This window comes from Hemicordylus capensis, chromosome 10 (assembly GCF_027244095.1).
Source record: "Hemicordylus capensis ecotype Gifberg chromosome 10, rHemCap1.1.pri, whole genome shotgun sequence".
Lineage (NCBI taxonomy): Eukaryota > Metazoa > Chordata > Lepidosauria > Squamata > Cordylidae > Hemicordylus > Hemicordylus capensis.
Window position 1 is genome coordinate 25,178,816 of NC_069666.1, and position 18,530 is coordinate 25,197,345.

Here is an 18,530-nt window from a genome sequence, read left to right on the forward strand (position 1 = left end):
GTAATTTTTGATCATTTCCCCGGCAACCGGGAACCTAACCCCCGCAATCCCATAGCCCCCAATGACTCGATATCCGCAGTTTCTGTATGTGCCATTGCAGCCGGGAACGGAACCCCCATGAATATCGAGGTCCTCCTGGATCTGTATCAAAAGCATTGGGAACAAATTTATTGGGCTGACAGGTTACATCTTCAGGTGCACCTCTAATGTATCTTTGGTGCACACTTGGAAAATGTAATCTGTGAAGCAGCACTGAACAATTTAAATATTTCTTTCGTCGCATTTGAAAGATCTATTACTATTAAGAAGAATATTACTACCTATTCCATCTCTCCTACTATTCAACACATATAAGCCCTGTATATAAGCCCTGTACAGGCCTGCTGGGTCACATGAAAACAATCCTTTAAAATCTCAGGTTCAGAATTTATAAACATCATAATTTATTAGCTTTCAGTCACCAAAAGCCAGTATTTTCAGCTGTGGCTCCCCCCCCACCCCACCTGCAAGAGTGCCAGAAGCAAGAGAAGCAATTAAAAGGGTGAGATTCAGAGAGTGGGGCTTGTTTCCTTCATACTAAGGCTTTAGCTCAACAGTAGCAGCATCAACAAGGGCGAGCAGAGGAGAGGATTCAGAAACTGTAGTCCAGACACTAAGTCAACTGCACACTGCTGTCCTAAGCCAAGAATTCACCGCCATACATTTGTGCAAGAAAAACCACAACATCTCATCTGAAAATGTGTGAGAGAAACATTTTTTACTGTGAACATAAGGTTTCTTCAAAGCAAACTTCATATATAAAAAACAAAATGATCGACTCCATTCCAGGCCTTTGTGATGACATGCTGGACAAGACTGAAAGGCAGAGGAAGCGAGGCCTTTAGGACTTCTGGTTGGCAATCCGCTGCAGGCAGAGCTTCATGTAGGCATCCTTGTTGCGTATCTCAATCACTGCGTCCCTGACGAGTTCAATGAACAGCTGAGGCCAGAGCTTCTGCAGAGATTCGTTCTTCATGTTGATGTCAGCCGCCTCCTTCACTAAGTCATGGATATAGGTATGGCAGAATTTCTTCCTGTCCTTCGCTTCCTGTACAAAAGAACCATTGTTGAGGGGAAAGATCAGGAAACAAGCCCCTTCTGAACAGCAAGGTTTAATTATAAAAATACCAAAGAGAGAATAGATACAGGGACTGACATGTTGGCCCCCAGAGAGTGACAGGCACCAGTGATGGAAAGAGAGCTCTCTTTGGGGAGAAACGTCTCTTGCCAGAAGAGAATGCAAGCTACTTAGGCAGAATGGAAAAGTAGCTGATTTTCAGCTACATAGCAAGTAAACGTTAGAACTGTTGTTAAAAACAAACTTACTTTAGCCGCTTCAGATACTAGTCTGATCTCATGGTATTTTCCACTTCAAACAAATAAAATACTGACTCAACTTCATGGGGTTTTACAAGAGTTTTAAGACTTACTAAGGTTGTTCTAACAACCAACCAGTAGAGCCAGCGTGGTGTAGTAGTTAGAGTGCCAGACTAGGACCAGGGAGACCCGAGTTCAAATCCCCATTCAGCCATGATACTTGCTGGGTGACTCTGGGCCAGTCACTTCTCAGCCTAACCTACTTCACAGGGTTGTTGTGAGGAGAAACTTAAGTAGGTAGTACTCTGGGCTCCTTGGAGGAAGAGTGGGCTAGAAATGAAATGAAATGAAATGAAATACATACATACATACTCTACAGCAAGGGCAGGGTTCAACCTACCGCCCCCAGGCGATCAATCTTTGCGTTTTCAGGCATGAGCTGCACAACCACATGATCCTGCGTGTAGCCTGAAATTCCCCAAGGCACTGCGCTCATCACTGGGTGCCTTGTGGGATATCCGGAGACCAGGAAAATGAGTCCCAGCCTCTGTTGGTCCACGCTGCTCCCAACAGCATGATCATGCGGGTGTGTGGCTTGCGTGCTGAAGACACGAAGACCGATTGGGCGGCATGCAGGCCAAGGAGGCCCATGGTCCTGGCAGCTGGGCTAAGGGTGCCCTCGCGCCTTTAACCTCAGCTAAGAGCTGGGCTAAGAAGCGGGATCAGGCTGGGCGGGAGCACTGGGACCCAGCACTCCACACAAGCATCCGAGCCCAGCCTGCCCCTCATGAAAACAGCCTTACTATGTTATTAATACATGAGATGGTGCTTAAACGGAGGGTACAGAAACACAGAAACCAGCCTGGTTTTTTGCCCCGTGGGGTAATTCTGGCCTCATTCCACCTTAGCTCTTGAAATGACAAACATAGCTGCCTCTACAGCAAGTGCCGATTTCCATGTCCGTTTGGCACCTCCCCTGATGCTTCTGGTATACTGTCTACATTTATTTCATTTGTGTAAAGCCCTATCTATATTATTAAGCAATTAAACAATCACAGAGTGCCTGTTCTTGGTTTTGTGTGTGTGTGTTTTTTTGTTTCTAAGTTTGCTTTTAAGCTGGAAATCAAGTCAGGGAGAGATTGTGAGGAGGAGTGCGGGCGACGTCACAGGTTTCCAGCAGCCAGTCTCCACAGCCCCTTCTGCTTCAAATGGGCAAAACCTATTCCGGGGAACTAAAAGCATGACCACAGCGTGGCAAATCCACTTTCTAGAGAGGAGCGGCTCCAGTTTTAGTGTGGGCCTCAACGTCCCCTCGCTGTGCTCCGCTATCTGAATGCTGACTCCCCCTGCTGTTGCTGCTGCTGCTGCTATTTTATTGCATGTGGCTGCTTTAAACGGCGGTGCTCCTGCCATGTGTATGATGCCCTTTAGTCTACTGTATAAAGTGACAGGAAGACAGTCCAGCAAAACCAGCACGGCTTTTACTGAGGCATGGACAAAGTCCTTTGGTACACGCTGGCATGTGCCAAAGTGTCTTTGACTGCTGCAGGCATCGGGAGGGATGAAGGGGTGCGAGAGCAGCTTCTCGGCGGAGGGATCACCCACAGCCACCTGCTGCTGGAACGGATTTATGGTTCAACTATGTTTCAACTGTGACGTTTCTTCCATTTGTGCTTCCTGTAACACACCTTGGGGACCATTACAGCGGAAAGGCGAGTCTATCAAGATGATAAATACGTACAATAATTCTGAAATTACATAGGGACACGAGTGTATGGGTGGAGAGGTAAAACAGCAGTCCATCACCCACTCTGCAAATGTCACCTTCCTAAGCGACTTACTACTGCTGAGACTGAAATCCCATGCCGACTTGCCTGGCAGTGAGTCCCACTGGGTTATTGGGTGGCATTTATTTCTACTTCTTTGTCATTACTTAAAGGGGTAAAAACTTTGGTTTACAGACTGGCAGCTCCAACTGAGCTCCAAATAGCAAGCAAATGCAATGGCCCATGACGTTCACGCCATGAGGGCATGAGAGCTGATGTCCAGTCGGAGATTGTGTTCTGGCCTACAAAATCATAACCATGGAAACACCATTTGGCTGGCTCCTCCATGCTCCAGTCCACTACTGGTGTAGGCTGGTGGCAACAGCAAAAGTTGGAGATTAGTGGCACAGCAATGTTTAAGAAGCATTTGGTAACATATGGTGAGTGCTGTTACCACAGCAGGCAACAATTAATCAGCACAATCACTTAGAAAGACAGGACAGAGACTAGGAAATTGGAAGGAGAAGAGGCAGGCAGCTTTCTGCTATCAATCAGCTGCAGAGCATCTAGGCTCCAAGTTCCCTCCCTGGCAGCATCTCCAAGATAGGGCTGAGAGAGATTCCTGCCTGCAACCTTGGAGAAGCCACTGCCAGTCTGTGTAGACAATACTGAGCAAGATGGACCAATGGTCTGACTCAGTATATGGCAGTTTCCTATGTTCCTATGTTAAGAGTAAAATCTGCTTCATTATCCGTCTAGTGGAATGCAATTTGCTTCCACCCTCGTGCACAACTACCTTCTGGAGGAATTGGTGCCGTGTTCATATATGTGTGTGTGTGTGTGTGTGTGTGTGTGTGTGTGTGTGTAGGGGGGAGTTATAATAATTGTTAATAGTTTGTTCAAATTTATTTATAAATATTACTAGTGTGCAGTCAAGTCAATTTCTACTTCTGGCACCCACAGAGCCCTGTGGTTTTCTTTTGTAGAATACAGGAGGGGTTGACCATTGCCTCCTCCCACACAGTCTGAGATGATGCCTTTCAGCATATTCCTATATCGCTGCTGCTGAGCATAGTACCAGCGAGGATTCGAACAGCAACCTTCTGCTTGTTAGTCAAGCATTTTCGCACTGCGCCACTTAAGGTGACTTAATACTGTTAACAGTATATAATTTCTTTTCATTGCCTCTGCATTCAGTCCTGTCTCTGGAGGATGTACTCTGGGACGAATTGTGCTGATTGTAGTTGTTGCCTGCTGAAGTAACAGCACTCACCACATGCTCAGAGGCACATGTTACCAAATTCTTCTGAAATACTGCTGGAACACAACCCCCCAATTATGATTTTGCAGGCCAGTACAATATCATCAGATACCTCCAGGGCCTGAACATCCCAGGTCAACAAATTCCTCGCTTTTTTCAGGTTTGAACACCCGTAACCCCCTGTAAATCCAAGGGGTCTTTGCTTTAATTGAATTATTCATTCCAAACTGCACATTCTTACTACATGATCCATACAGCTCTTTGCCAGTAAAACACAAATCTGTTTATGTTCATTGTACAGCAGAATAAAGGGGTGGTGGTGGGCGTCTTTGAGTCTGTTCTGTGCGTGCTGAATATCTCCATTCACAGTAAATGCATGTGTCAGTTTATGGATATTTTTAATAGGGCTACTGCTATGTTATGGGGCACGAGGTATCAGTTATGTTCCAGTTAAATCTTGAAATAAACCATTTCCCTGGGTGGAAGTAGACGGTGCTCTTTCAGGCAAAAGAAAACATGTAAGAAACTGATTAAAAAGTAGATGAGCGACCGCAACAAAAACAAACATTTGGAATGCTTCACAGTGTAGATTCCACCCCGGCTACTCACCTCCAGCTTCTCCATCTGGGAGTCCCTTGTCGTATAATTTAACATGGATCGGCTGGCGTTTTCTCCTCCAAGCTTTCGGCGGTCGTTGCCATCTTCGCTTGCAGTTCCCAGCTTTTTCCCCTTCGCGTCCAAAAGATAACACAACTGTCTCTTCCTGGGGAGAGACAAGCAAATGGTTTACAGGCCTAAATTACTTCAGATCCTCGCCGGTGATTAGATATGTGGCCTTTTGGTTGGTCTTGCCTGTGTGCATTTATGAGTTCCCAGTTTATTGCATATCCTGTGGTCCAAGGCACACAAAAGAGCCTTAAAGGTATCTTTCGGTTATCTCAAAACTGCAACCACTTTACGTATGTTTGACAGATACCATCAGTCAAGGGTTTCCAGACTGGGGTCCCCAGATGTCGCTGGACTACAACTCCCATCATGCCTAGCCACAAGGGCCTTGTCATACAGGAAGTGCCAGTACAGATAAGGTTGTCATGTACACTGTCTGCCCTGGCTGGCAGAGGCTCTCCAAGGTTTTGTGGGGGGGGGGGGGGAATGCTTTCCTATCCTGGCAACCAGACACCCAGTTTGGGCCCCTTTCCCCTGATATCATCGTGAGCTTGTTTTTGCACACATGAAGCAGCTGTGGCGAGGCATGACCACTGGGAAGCACTGTGCACACATCAAAGAGTCAGCAGCGTGGTGTCACCAGCACCTGTGCGCTAGCGTGTCGTGCACACAGGACAAGGCCTTCTTGGTGACTGCCCCCGTGCCCTGGCATGCTCCCCTGTACTGACAGGGACAGTTTTACCCTCTGGAAGACCACTGTATTGCGAGGAGTGGGAAGTTCCAGCGTCTGTCTCAGAAGTTCATCCATGGGTCAGTCTTAACAAGATCAGCTTCTTACCAGAGTTGCCATGAAAAACTTCAAGCAAGGAATTGCATCTCATTAAGCACCTGCCTTTTGCTCATTATAGACATGTAAGCCAAGAAAACTGTATTGTGTCACTTGCTTTGTCTAAAGCCACGTATAAAGAGGCAGCCTTCTTAGAACACTAGCTGGATCTCACTGTGGACCAGCGTGCAGGTGCTACAGACCCTGGTCAGAGCACATCCCCTACTGCAATGGGATACCCGGTAATTTGGGCTTAGAGGGACATAAGAAGCCTTCGGTCGCTTTGTCTTTATTTGATTAAAATACCATCTCTGTGTGTGCTTCTCCATCTTGGTACCAGGAAGGGGCTGTGGAAGGTACAACATCCTCCCCGAGATATGTATGCCCTCCCAACCATTTCAGTTTTCCACCTCCACTTAAAGATTTGGTTCTCAGATGCACATCGTTCAGTTTTACCTAGGGTCTCCAAGCAATGAAAGCAGGCGGCAGTAGGGCACGTCTGAAGTTGCGACATATGCCAAGACACCAAACAGTTTTTCTGCCATCACCATATCATTCTGCGTAATCTGCAGAAGAGACAAGGAGAAGAATTTGCATCGGGTGCTGTAGCGGATTTAAGCCCAGCCTTTGTCTCAGAGCAAGCCCACGTGGGGGAAAGAAAAATGCGGAATCATTCCCTCCATGTTTGCTCTACAAAGGCTGTGCCTTTAGAACTTAAACTATTCCTTCGGTACTCACTGGCCCACACCCACTTTTTAAACAGAGTTTAATCCCTCCCCGGTGTGGGCGAAATTCCAGGGAACTCTCCTTCTCATTTACCAATGGAAAATTACAAAAACACCTTCCACGTGCAGACTACACGTGATCAGAAAACTTGGTAGGTTGCTGAGCAATTAACACTGAGGCATGTTTGCACCAGAGTAAAACCCCTTTTTCCTGAGTTAAAACGCCAGGTAAAATACAAAGAACAAAAAGAGAAAACTTTATTCAAAATACTGCAGACTGCTTCATTCGTGAGGGAGGAAAGAGCCCATTCAGGAGAAAGAGGCTGCCGTTGTGTGAATTAAATGAGGAAACAAGATGAACAAAATCTGTTAGCTCAGGAAAGGAGAGAGAGAGAGAGAAAATAAGAAGGGAAAGGAAGAAAGAGGGGGGAAAGAGCAAGAGAAGGAGAGAGAAAGAGAGAAAAGGGGAGGGGAAGAGAGAAAGAAGGAAGGGCGAGGGATGGACCCAAGCCTGTCAGAGGCCTGAGGGGAACGAGCAGCCATGGCGGTGGCGGCAGCGAGGAAGGGCTTGGTCAACTGCTGCTACTGCTCCTGTGGGGAGGAGCAGGAGCAGGGCTCGGGTGAGGAGCTCTCTGGGGATAGGGGGCTGCAGCTTGGCCAATAGGCGCCAGCAATGCTGCAGCCGCAACCAAGAGGGGTGAGGGGGGTGGAAGCTCACGATGGAGGAGGAGCAGGAGTGGGGCTCAGGAGAGGGTGGGGAGATCTCTGAGGTGAGGGCCGCTGTGGCAGGGGGTGAGGCGAGCAATCAAGTACGAGCGTGCAGATGCTCTGTGTGGGTTAAGCTAGTTTAGGTTTATCTAAGGAAGGAAACAGTGAATCTGTTTCTGTTTTCAAATTGTGCTGCATCCCTAAGGAGTCATAGATAACTCCAAAACATTAATTTTGCTTGACCGTATGAGAAGATTCTAAAATGCCCTCATAAAAATCATTGATATTTAGCTAAGGAAAATGTCAACACCAACATAATGTTAGCAACGTAATGGCATGTTTTCTTTATAAGATCCGAACTTAGTAAAAGGGAGCTATTTTCTCAATCCCTCTTTCTTTCCTCCCTCTGGGAGATTCTGGTCGAGTTGAGTGTGCTGGCCTCCTCTCCCCTTCCTCTCTGCCACGATTTACATGTGCCAGAAAAAAAACTAAAAAGTAAATCTTGCCATTTGTACTTCTAGATATATTTTACTAGTTATGCGATATAAGCCCCATTTGTAATGAATGTAATGTTGTTTGTAATTAGTGTTTCCTGTATGTCCAATAACACCAATTAAACATACTGGGTTTATCAAAATATAATCATTTTGCAAAAATATTAAAAATAAAAATAAAAATTTTGGCTTCCTAAGCTCCAGAATTCCACTTAGTTTCTCTCAGTTACTCAATTTTCTTACTGTTTGCTGTTGGGAGTTGGAGCTGGTTTGGGGGAATTCATGCTGCTTTCTTGAAGCAAACACTGTGCATGGAAGCAATCCATTCATGTCAAGCAACATAGTGCACAAGAGGGAGAACTCACACAAGCCCCATAGCAGCCTTCATGAGTGGAAGACACTCAGGATAGGAAAATCTCTGCTTGCAGAAAGCGTAGAGGCATAAGGATCCAGACTTTACATCAGGGCTGCACAACTGTGCCCCTGCAGCTGCTGGTGGACTACAACTCCCGTCATCCTGAGCCACAGTGGCCAACAGTCAGGGATGATGGGAGTCGTAATCCAACAACTGGAAAGCTGAAGTTGAACAGCTTTTGCTTGACATTCATAGGAACATAGGAAGCTACTGTAACCTGAGTCAGACCATTGGTCCATCTAGCTCCGTACTGTCTACACAGACTGGCAGTGGCTTCTCCAAGGTTGCAGGCAGGAGTCTCTCTCAGAGCTATCTGGAGATGCCAGGGAGGGAACTTGGAACCTTCTACACACAAACATGCAGCTGCTCTTCCCAGAGCAGTCCCATCCCCTGAAGGGAATATCTTAGCGTGCTCACACATGGCATCTCCCATCCAAATGCAAACAGGGCGGACCCTGCTTAGCAAAGGGGGCCAGTCATGCTTGCTGCCACAAGACTGAGGAGAGGAGACGCCTCACATGAGCCACTTCCTGCAGGACAGAGCCACCAGCCAATCTGTCTGAGCCAGCTCTTCAGATTGGGGCAATCCTTCGCTTGGTACCTCATGCTATACGCTTGAAAAATGTGACCTTTTCTTACCTCTATCCCATTTATTTTTTGCAAGCTGAAATGGCTCAGTCGAAATAGAACGTAGTACTTCCACAGGGTGAAGGCGACGACTGGGTTTCCCTGAGCGTCCACGGTCAGCTGCTCCAGGCGGCGGACCTGTGCCAAGGCGTTGAACTGCTGCAGCATGACCAGGTTGGTCTCCTTAAACTTCAAGTGCTGGAAACAAACAGACACACAAAGCAGTGAGAGATTCGGCAGAAGGCCAGAAACTGCAAGGAGCTGAGCAACATTTTTAATAGCATGAACGGCACTCGACTGGGTATACCAGTCAAGAGCACAGTGGCATGACTAGCTGCAGTGTCTAGGGGCTGTGGGAGCAATTACCTGCTGTATGCTGCGGGGGGGGGGGTTCTCACGATGATGACTAGGGTAGGAGAAGCCTCCCACCCTAAGCCTCCTACCCTAGTTCAGGAGCTGCGTGTGCTCCCAATTGGCCATCGTGAGAATTCTACACGCAAGGGGGGAGAAAATGCTTGCCTGCAAACTGGGCCTGGTGGCAGGCAGAGAGCTCAGAACTGGTCCTCAGCTCCAGAGTGAGGGTCGAAGAAAAGCACCCCCCCCCCGCCCCTGCCTCCATACCCAGCATTCTTTCACTCCTCCAACCTTGCTTGTAGAGTTCTCATGATGGCTAACTGGGAGTGTGGGTGGCTCCCAAATTAGGCTAGTGGGGCTCCTCCTATACCAGGGGTCCCCAACCTGTAGTGCTCCAGGCACTGTTGAACTGCAACTCCAGTGCGGAGCAACAGTGCGGAGAACAGCCCCGCTGAGAACCATACAAATACATACAGCAGAAAAGCTTTATTGTTTGTATACTATGAACACTGTTTCCATAAATACTAAACAAACAAACAAACACAAAAACCCCTGAAAACATGAATAGTTGAACACTACAAGGCACTAGAAATCCTCATCCACACTGCTGAAAGCTCAAGAATGAACTTGCCAGAAAATTGGGAAATTTGATCTTCAGTTTGGGCAACACGGGAACAATTTCATCAAACTCGATGAAAATAAAGGAGATGGTGACGATGCTTCCCGCTGTCTGAACACTCCAGTTTCGATCCAGGGACTCCAGAGCTCCGGAACCGTACAAAAAGAGAGTGTCCCCTTCTATTTCAACCAAGTGAGAGTCTACGACAGAAAGCACTTGTGTAGCCTTGCTCAGTAATACATCAAGAGTCCTGTGGGGAGAAGGAGAACCATTCTTTTAAAGCAAGCCCCTGACGGCACCATCGGGGAAGGAGCTGGGCAAACCAACAGACTCCCCCTTCCTTCTTCTTCTAGGACTTTAAGAAAAACCTATTGCTAGCTCCCTTATTATGTTTCCTCTTACTCTCTTGAGGGTGAAAGAGAAGGAGTGGGTGATGGCCAGTGTTCCCTCTCACAGGGATTCCCAGATGTTGTTGACTACAACTCCCATAATCCCCAAGCAAACAACATTGCAGCTGTGGATTCTGGGAGTTGTAGTCAACAACATCTGGGAATCCCTGTTAGAGGGACCACTGGTTATGGCTTCCAAATAAAACAAGGCATTTTTACTGAAATTGCTAGATCGACAACTTCAAACATATCCTGTCTGAAGTGTGTCTCCCCAATGCAGAAATATTTGGTTTTATTTTTTAAAAAATTCTGAGATTATGGCCTTCTATTTGGAGGCAACCTAACAGGCACAAATTGGAAACCAGGCCAGTCCAAAACAGTCAGGTAGCTCCACAGCTCTACAGACCTTATGCCAGCTTTTGTGTGCTACCCTTGGGGAAGGCAGGGAGTGGTGGTAATATTGAAAGGAGAGGTCCTCAGCATAAGCTATTTCGACAGGTTTGTGGTTTGTATGGCTTAATTTTCAATTCCAATAAAGGATCCTCTCTAGTAAATGTTGCCCAGAACTGCAGCCAATTCTATATAGTTCATTCCAGGTAAAGCCTTAATGAACTTATAGGGGCTTACCCCCAAGTAACTGCTGTGTGCACAGGATTGCAGCTCAAGGACACATCCCAGAAATGTTTAGACAGTGAGAAAGGGAGAAATAAGGCTTGCTTATGTGCATATTTGTGAGGACACTGGAAAATAGTGGGCTGTGTGTGTGGCCAAATAGCTTGTGGTATTTTCAAGCGATGTGAAACTTGTGGCTATGCAGGTGCTACCTACAAATAGGTGCTCAAGACTCCAAACCTCCCACTTCAGTTGATCTTCTTAGCCTAGTCCTGCATGGGGTGAGGAGGAGAGGGCTGAGCGTGCAAGGAGGAGGAGAAATGGAGGCAGTGGACTAATGGAGGGATGGAGGAGGGATGGAGGAGGGATGGAGCTACTGGGGGTAAGAAGGGGCAGGGGGGCTTCCGAGGGAGAGGGGGCACTGCTCCTCTCCCCACTGACACCCACAATTAGCCAGTCGAAGGGCATGATTCCTTTGCTCACAAGCCAGCCGAGGGGCAGGTTGAGCACTACCCAAGCATGAAGCAGCCAGCTGCCAAGGGCTGGTTTGGAAGTTTTGGCTGAAACAAATACACAGCTTTACAGACTGGAGAACTTTACAGATGCTTCCACTTCTTTTCTAACTTAGGGTTGGACTTGTCTGCTATTAGCCCCGCCTACGGTTACCCCGTCTCCCTTCCCTTCCCTCCTCCCCGCACCCCCCTGCCCGAAGAGGCAGCCCCCGCCACTGGATGGAGGGATATGAAAAATACCTGATTTCACTTATCTTCTCAGAAGTTATGGGTCAGGCCTATACATGGAAAAATCCATCCTTTCTGCCAAAGTTTTGTGTTTTTTTTTTACTGGCAACAGCTTCAACTGGGCAAATTTCTCAAAATATAAAGGAATATCGGCACCATCCAAAGAACATTCAATGTACATAAAGTTTACTTTCCCTGTGCTGTGCTCTACAGACTCAATACTTCAAATTCCTCACGTACGGATATAAAAATCCCAGAGAAATTGGAACAGCAAAACTGGAAATGAACTTAATTGCTTTTAACCGTTGCATCTCTCAAGACACTTATGCCAAAACAAGAAACTTACTTCTCAGACAAGAAAAAAGCTGAAACACCGTCATGTCTGAATATATGCTTTCACCTGCTAACAGAGGATGGAGGAGACTGGCAGAAATGAGCATAGAGTTGCCCATTTACAGCTATAGTACTTCTGCAGCTCTACCATATCTTGTTACCAGTGGGACTTCAGTAAAGAAATATGAACATATAAATCTGCCTTTTGTTGAGTCCGACTATTAGTCCATGTAGTCCAGTACTGTATGCTCTGACTGGCAGCAATTCTAAGGTCTTGGGGAAAGATCTGTCCAAGTTCCCTGGCTCCCTGAGATCCCTGTTAACAAGCCAGGATTGAATCTAGGACCACCTGCTTATAAAGCATGAGCATTAAACTGATCACTTCAGCACTCATATCAGATCTAGCTCATTTCTTCCTATCCAACTGTGGGGGGACCCAAGATAAAGGCAAAGGTGGAGCCTCAGAAGGGGGAAAGGAACAGTCCTTTTATCACTCAGATTAGTGAGCATGACCCAGAAGATATTGCAGAAGATCAGGAGGTGTTACATGACCCACTGTGGCCTACTGTGAGTAGTCTCCTTGCTGGCCTGGGTATTCCCAGTAGTCTTCTCCTCTGGCCAGAACTGGGCGAGGGCACATAGGCTGAATCCATGGTTGAGATGTGTCAGGTCCCAATGCAGCCTCCAATCCCAATGCCAAATGGCAGCCACATCACTTCCATCGGTGTGTGCTCCCCAGTCTAACATTTATTTATTTATGTTATCATAGGAACACAGGAAGCTGCCACATACTGAGTCAGACCATTGGTCTATCTAGCTCAGTATTGTCTTCACAGACTGGCAGAAGCTTCTCCAAGGTTGCAGGCAGGAATCTCTCTCAGCCCCATCTTGGAGATGCTGCCAGGGAGGGAACTTGGAACCTCCTGCTCTTCCCAGAGCGGCTCCATCCCCTGAGGGGAATCTCTTCCAGTGCTCACACATCAGGTCTCCCATTCATAAGCAACCAGGGTGGACCCTGCTTAGCTAGGGGGACAAGTCAGGCTTGCTACCACAAGACCAGCTCTCCTCTCCTATTCATATTTGTGAACCATCTAATTAATCTCTCCCTCTTTCTCGCGCTCTCTCTCTCTCTCTAGACAGTGAATGTTGTTCTAAACTATGGCAAAAATTTAAAACACCACAATTAAAAGTTTTTAAAAAATGTTTTTAACTAAAAGCCTAAGAAAACATAAGCATCTTAAGGATTTTTTTTAAAGGATGAAGACGCTCTTGTTTTGACAGGGAGACAATTCCCAAGCCCTGGGGCAACCACAGGGAAGGCTTGGTACAGAGTTGTCCAAGCCAGTGGCAACTATAAATGGACCTCCCCAAGTTTTAACATGCAGGTAAAACTCTTGTTTTGTCACCTCACTAGTTCTGATCTATAGAGATGTAACCGAAGCTCAGAAGCATTAGCACTGGTGAAACCACAAACACAAACCCAACAAAGGCCTCTTGAGCTGGGGAAAAGCAGGCCCCAAAAGAGGGGTGTGCACAAACCAAACAAAGAGGCTCAGCTCAAATTGAAATCGAATCTGATCCCAACTGCATGCTGCTGAACCAGTTCAGTCGAACCGACCAGCTGGTCGGTTTGACCAAACCAGTACGGCAGCTAATATTTGTGACGCTGCCACGCTCCGCCTGCCCGCCCCCAACGCAGCTCATATCTGAAGCGTGCACAATCCTCCCTCAGTGGAGCCCAAGGCACCACTGCACAGGCGGCTTGGTAAAAGAGGGAGGATCGCAAATATGGGCTGCGCTGGGGGGTGGGTGGGTGAGCAGCAGTGCCAGCAGCCATGCTGGGCAGTAAGAAGACCTTAACTACCTCTCTTGCTGCCGCCCCAGCAGCCCGTTCAGAGCCAAATCTCTCCGCCCAAACAGGGCTTCGTTCGGTTCGATCACGATTGAACCTCTAAATCGGCCCGATTCAAGGTGAACCGAATCGGGTGTCAAACCATTTGTGTACACCCTTACTCCAACTGCAGTCCAAAACCCATTTACTCCAACCCCAACTGCCTTTAATAGGACTTCTGTGGAGTAAATAAGCTGTGAACTGCAAACCCATTTGCCAAGAACGCAGAGAAATTTAAGAGTTCGCTGCCTGGAAAACACCAAGGACTTCTATAAACCTTTCAAAACCATAACAATAATGTTGGTTACTGGGTATTTAAAGTAATATTTTGCTGCTTTATTTTCAGAGGAATGAGGTGGAGCAATTCTCCCATCTTATTCTATAAAAGAAAATTACAACTTCCAAAAAGAACATGAAAACTTATTTTACAGATTACATTTTATTATAAAAGGTTTGGCTAAAGACACATGGCATGCCTGATCAGGAAATTACTAAGAATAAACCTGCTTCACAGCCCGCCCCAGAAAAAGCAATGAAAACATTACACCAAAGAACTTTGCTTTAACTGGATGGAAGGAAAATATCTTAATATTACACAAAAACAGGGTTCACATGGCATGGAGAGGAGGAAAGCCAGGAACATTAGCAGACACTACTGCGGGATACAACACTTTTGCGCTATGACAAGCAAATGTCAAAGAGGTGATTTAAAACCTTTTTAAAAAGTGGTTCCTACAAGGTAATTTGCTCCACTTCTGTTGAAGGTAAATAAAGGTCAAGGCAAATAAAGGCCAAGGCAAAGGCAGTTCCTTCCAGAAAGTCCCCTCAGTTCATGCATTTATGAATATACACCTGCAGAATACACCAAATCTCAAATGTTTTAAGATGGGCTGTGGTTATTAGGGATGTGCATGAATCAATTTTTTGGAATCGATTTATGCCCAAATTGAATCATCCTTGACTTGTTTTGTGTCCGAATTTGTCGCCCCGAATCACCCCAGATTCTATCTGGATCGATTCGGACCACTTATAAAGGTCCTAGGGGCACCAAATTTGTGTCTTCATTACACACCTTCATTTCTTCTGTTCATTTAGACCCCACTGCTTTGCGGGTGGGGGTGGGGAATTAGTGGCATCCCATGTGCCAACTACCCCCACCCCAACCTGCAACTCATTTTATATTTTAGGAATTTCTGAGGTGTTGAATTTTTGAGGTACAAACTCTTTGGTTTGTAATGAATCCTCATAGTGATTTATTATGAGTAAAGGTTATTAGACACCAAAGAGTCTAAACACTTGGAAAAATTCAAGTGTTGGGAGAGGGGTGTAGTCGTGGGTGGAAGGGGGGGGGGTATAGTTAGCACATGGCAGTTGACAGTTGGCACTGTCCAATGACAGTCAAAATGAATAGAAGAAATGAAGGTGTATAATGAATCCTCATGGGGATTCATTGAGGAAATATTATACACCAAAAAATCCAAACACTTGAAAAATAGTGACCACACGTCTTGCTCCATAATGCCACTTCTACAAGGACTAGAACTTAGCTTTTTTTAAAAAAAATGAAAGCTGTGAATATGGGGAAATTGATAGGAGGAATCTGAACCTTGATTCAATTTGGACCCGAATCTAGCCAACGGACCACCGGGGCGATTTGTTCCATTTCCAAATTGCCCGAATCAGCTAGATTCGGGTACAAATCAATTTGTATCTGAATCAATTTGCACATCCCTAATGGTTATGCACAGGGGAGCAGACAGAGGGTAAGCTTGAGGAGCAACCCGGGAGGGGGAAGCAGCTTGGGTGGCTCTTCTCTCTCTCTTCTCCCGCCTGCCCAAGAGTTGCGCTGCCTACAGGCTGACCATTCATCAGCTAACCATGCAGCTCTACCTGACGAATCACCAGCCTGCAAGCAGCACGGCTCTCGAGTAGGATGGGAAGAGAGAGACAGGAGCCATGTTAGAAAGGAGCCACCCGAGTTGTTGTTTTTTGGCACCCCCCAGCTCGGTAGGACAAGCCGCTACAGGGAGCAACTCACTTTTTTAAAAGATTGGGGAGAGAAGAAAAATACTTTTGCCAGGGCAGGGAGTTATGGGTTATTAGGTTTGGCAGAGGGAAGTTCAGAAAAATGAGAGGGGAAGCTCCTCAAATGCTTAGGGGAAGATCTGCACCCCTGGTTGTGCAGTAATAAAGGAAGCACTTGGCACTTGTTGAAAGGCCTGGCAGCAGCATACTGCAGGTAATGCCTGCCGACATGCAGCTCTAGCCACTGCACTGTGCAGGAGCATTTACACTTCTGCATAAGAGTGCAAATCCTCTCCAGAGCTCACCTGTGCTCTGAAGTGCTCTGTTAGGGTGGGAACATGTTGCTGAGCGTCAAGCTCCAGAAAGCATTTCCACTCTTGCAAGCATATCCAAAGTGCCTAAGCTTCGAGTGCCCATGGACCGCTGCTCTGGATGCCAGCCAAGAGCAAAAGGGAAGTAGGTGGGTCCCTTTGTCCCCCCAAAACTTGGGACAGTAACTAAATGCATTTGGCTACTGCCCAGATACAGGAACACTGGAAGCTGCCTTAAAGTGAGTCAGACCATTGGTCCATCTAGCTCAGTTTTGTCGACACTGACTGGCAGCGGCTTCTCCAAGGCTTCAGGCAGGAGTGTCTCTTAGCCCTATCTTGGAGATGCTGTCAGGGATTGAACCTGGGACTTTCTGTGTGCAAAGCAGATGCTCTTTCACTGAGTTACTGTTGGAAGTGAAGGACTTTGCACTGTCTCATGTCTCAGTGACAGAGGGGGACAGACTAGTGAGTCAGAGACCTAGAGAGGTCAAGACATTAGTCATCCCTTCTCTACTGCTCTGACACTATCCCTTGATATGTAGATTGCTATTCTTGGGGACTTCCTTCCTTCCAGCCCCTTCTTACTTCCTCTTCCTCCTTCCTTTTCTTCTCCCTTGCAACATGCATGCTCCTCTCTCCCTGCACCATGTGTGCAGAGATGCATCCATGTGCATCCAGCTAGCTAGCTAGATCAGAGATCTTATCTCTCCACTTTACTATCTAGAATGGAGTTCACTCATAAAGACTCCTTATATTGATTGGAAACTATGAACTAGCTCCAAGTAATTTTACTCTCAGCATACACGCATGCCTGGGCAGACTCCACTGTGTTGTGCCTCTGTGCACTCTGCTTTATTAGAAGGGTATCTCTTACCTGAGAGAATTCTGAACAGCTACGCCCTCATTTCTTAAGGGGATTTCTTACAGCCAACAACACCCACACATAGTCACCCATGTGAATGCCATCCAGAGCAGATCCTCCTTAGCAAAGGGGACAATTCATGCTCATTACCACAAGATCAGCTCTCCTCCCCAAGTCATGATAGGAATTATAGTCCAACAGGTCTGGGGACCCAAGACTCCTGGTATGGTTACTGTTGGAAACAGGATGAGACATTAGATGGCCCTTTGGTATGATCCATCAGAATTGTAGAAGGGGCTGTGGCAAGAAAATATACATTCCTGAGACGGACTTCTGGTTCTTTCATCCAGGGTTAAGAGGGAACAATATTACATCTGCAGAAGCCTTCAATGGATACCTCTCTACTCCAAAATAGGAATTTATGGCTTTAACTAAAAATTACCTGTGGAAAGGATGTCGGACATATTTGCTTGCCTTTTATGTAGAAAAAGATTTCAGTCTTACTAAATTTCCATTTTAGATTCCTGACAGAAGCACTGATGCCATTCTTTCAAATAATTGCTGTCCCAGAATTTTAAAAAAGTTAAATGAAATAAATTACAATTATTGGCTTTGGCAGGCAAAGTTATAAGGAAAAAGGCCAAATAATTCCAGAAATTATCTTATGAATCATCAATAGAGTAACAGTTAAAGAACTGTCTCTGTTAAAATAACACAGGTGCAGTTGCCAGCCAGGGAAGACAATTCAGCTTGTAAGAACTTCTCAGAGAAGCCCATGTTTATGAGATCTATTCATGCACAAAGAATTAACAGCTTCTTTCAACAGAACTTGTGTTATCCAGCTGTTTGTTTGATCTTATTAAACTCGTTGTATATCTTGAATAAAATTTCGATGAGAAAATAATATTTTGGATAACGGTGATTCATGGTTCATGGAGAGCTGTATCAAGACTTCTACTTCCTCCCAGATTTTTCATAGCTTTCTGCTTATTCAATCATGCAAAATATCATGAATAGGCTTATTTTAAAGGCCCACCAGCAACTGGGAACATAGTGGTACAAATAAAATAAAACAGAACCAAACAGCCACAGAATGTCTAAATCAGTGTTTCTCAACCTTTTTGGAGTCAAGGACCGCTAAATTCTTCATGCAGAGTTTCAAGGACCGCTACATTCTTTATGCGTAGTTTCCCAGACCAGCAGTTAGTACAGGGGTTTCAAGTTTAAGTTTATCTATTTATTTATTTAACAGACTTCTATACCTGTCCAAAACTTGCACTCTGGGCAGTTTACAATTAAAATAATATCAAAAAATAACATTTGTTAACAATAAACTGTATTTTGTTTACATACTCATTAAAAATACACACAAGATATTAAATTAATGTGAACACTGAATCCTGGAGACAGTCCCCAGGCCCATCCTTAAGGTTTGATAACTGTTTCTATTTGCAAATCAGTTTTCTGGCCTTGAAAACCATCCTTCAGTATGTGCGGGGTGGGTGTGCTTGTGACTACTCAGTGGAGAGGGGAGGGCACTCTGCACATGC

General features: G+C 46.0%; 1 protein-coding gene across 1 annotated transcript in view; it reads right to left on the reverse strand.

Annotated features, from left to right (window-relative positions):
• Positions 1–738: 738 nt before the first annotated feature.
• Positions 739–18,530, reverse strand: part of LRRC49 (leucine rich repeat containing 49) — a 64,578-nt gene continuing 46,786 nt past the window's right edge. The window contains exons 12-16 of the mRNA XM_053271993.1: positions 9,830–10,067; positions 8,857–9,042; positions 6,332–6,441; positions 4,993–5,146; positions 739–1,087 (exon numbers count right to left, since the gene is read on the reverse strand). Of these exons, the coding sequence (XP_053127968.1) occupies positions 881–1,087; positions 4,993–5,146; positions 6,332–6,441; positions 8,857–9,042; positions 9,830–10,067 (895 nt within the window). The 3' untranslated portion in view covers positions 739–880. The remainder of the gene's footprint in view (positions 1,088–4,992; positions 5,147–6,331; positions 6,442–8,856; positions 9,043–9,829; positions 10,068–18,530) is intronic.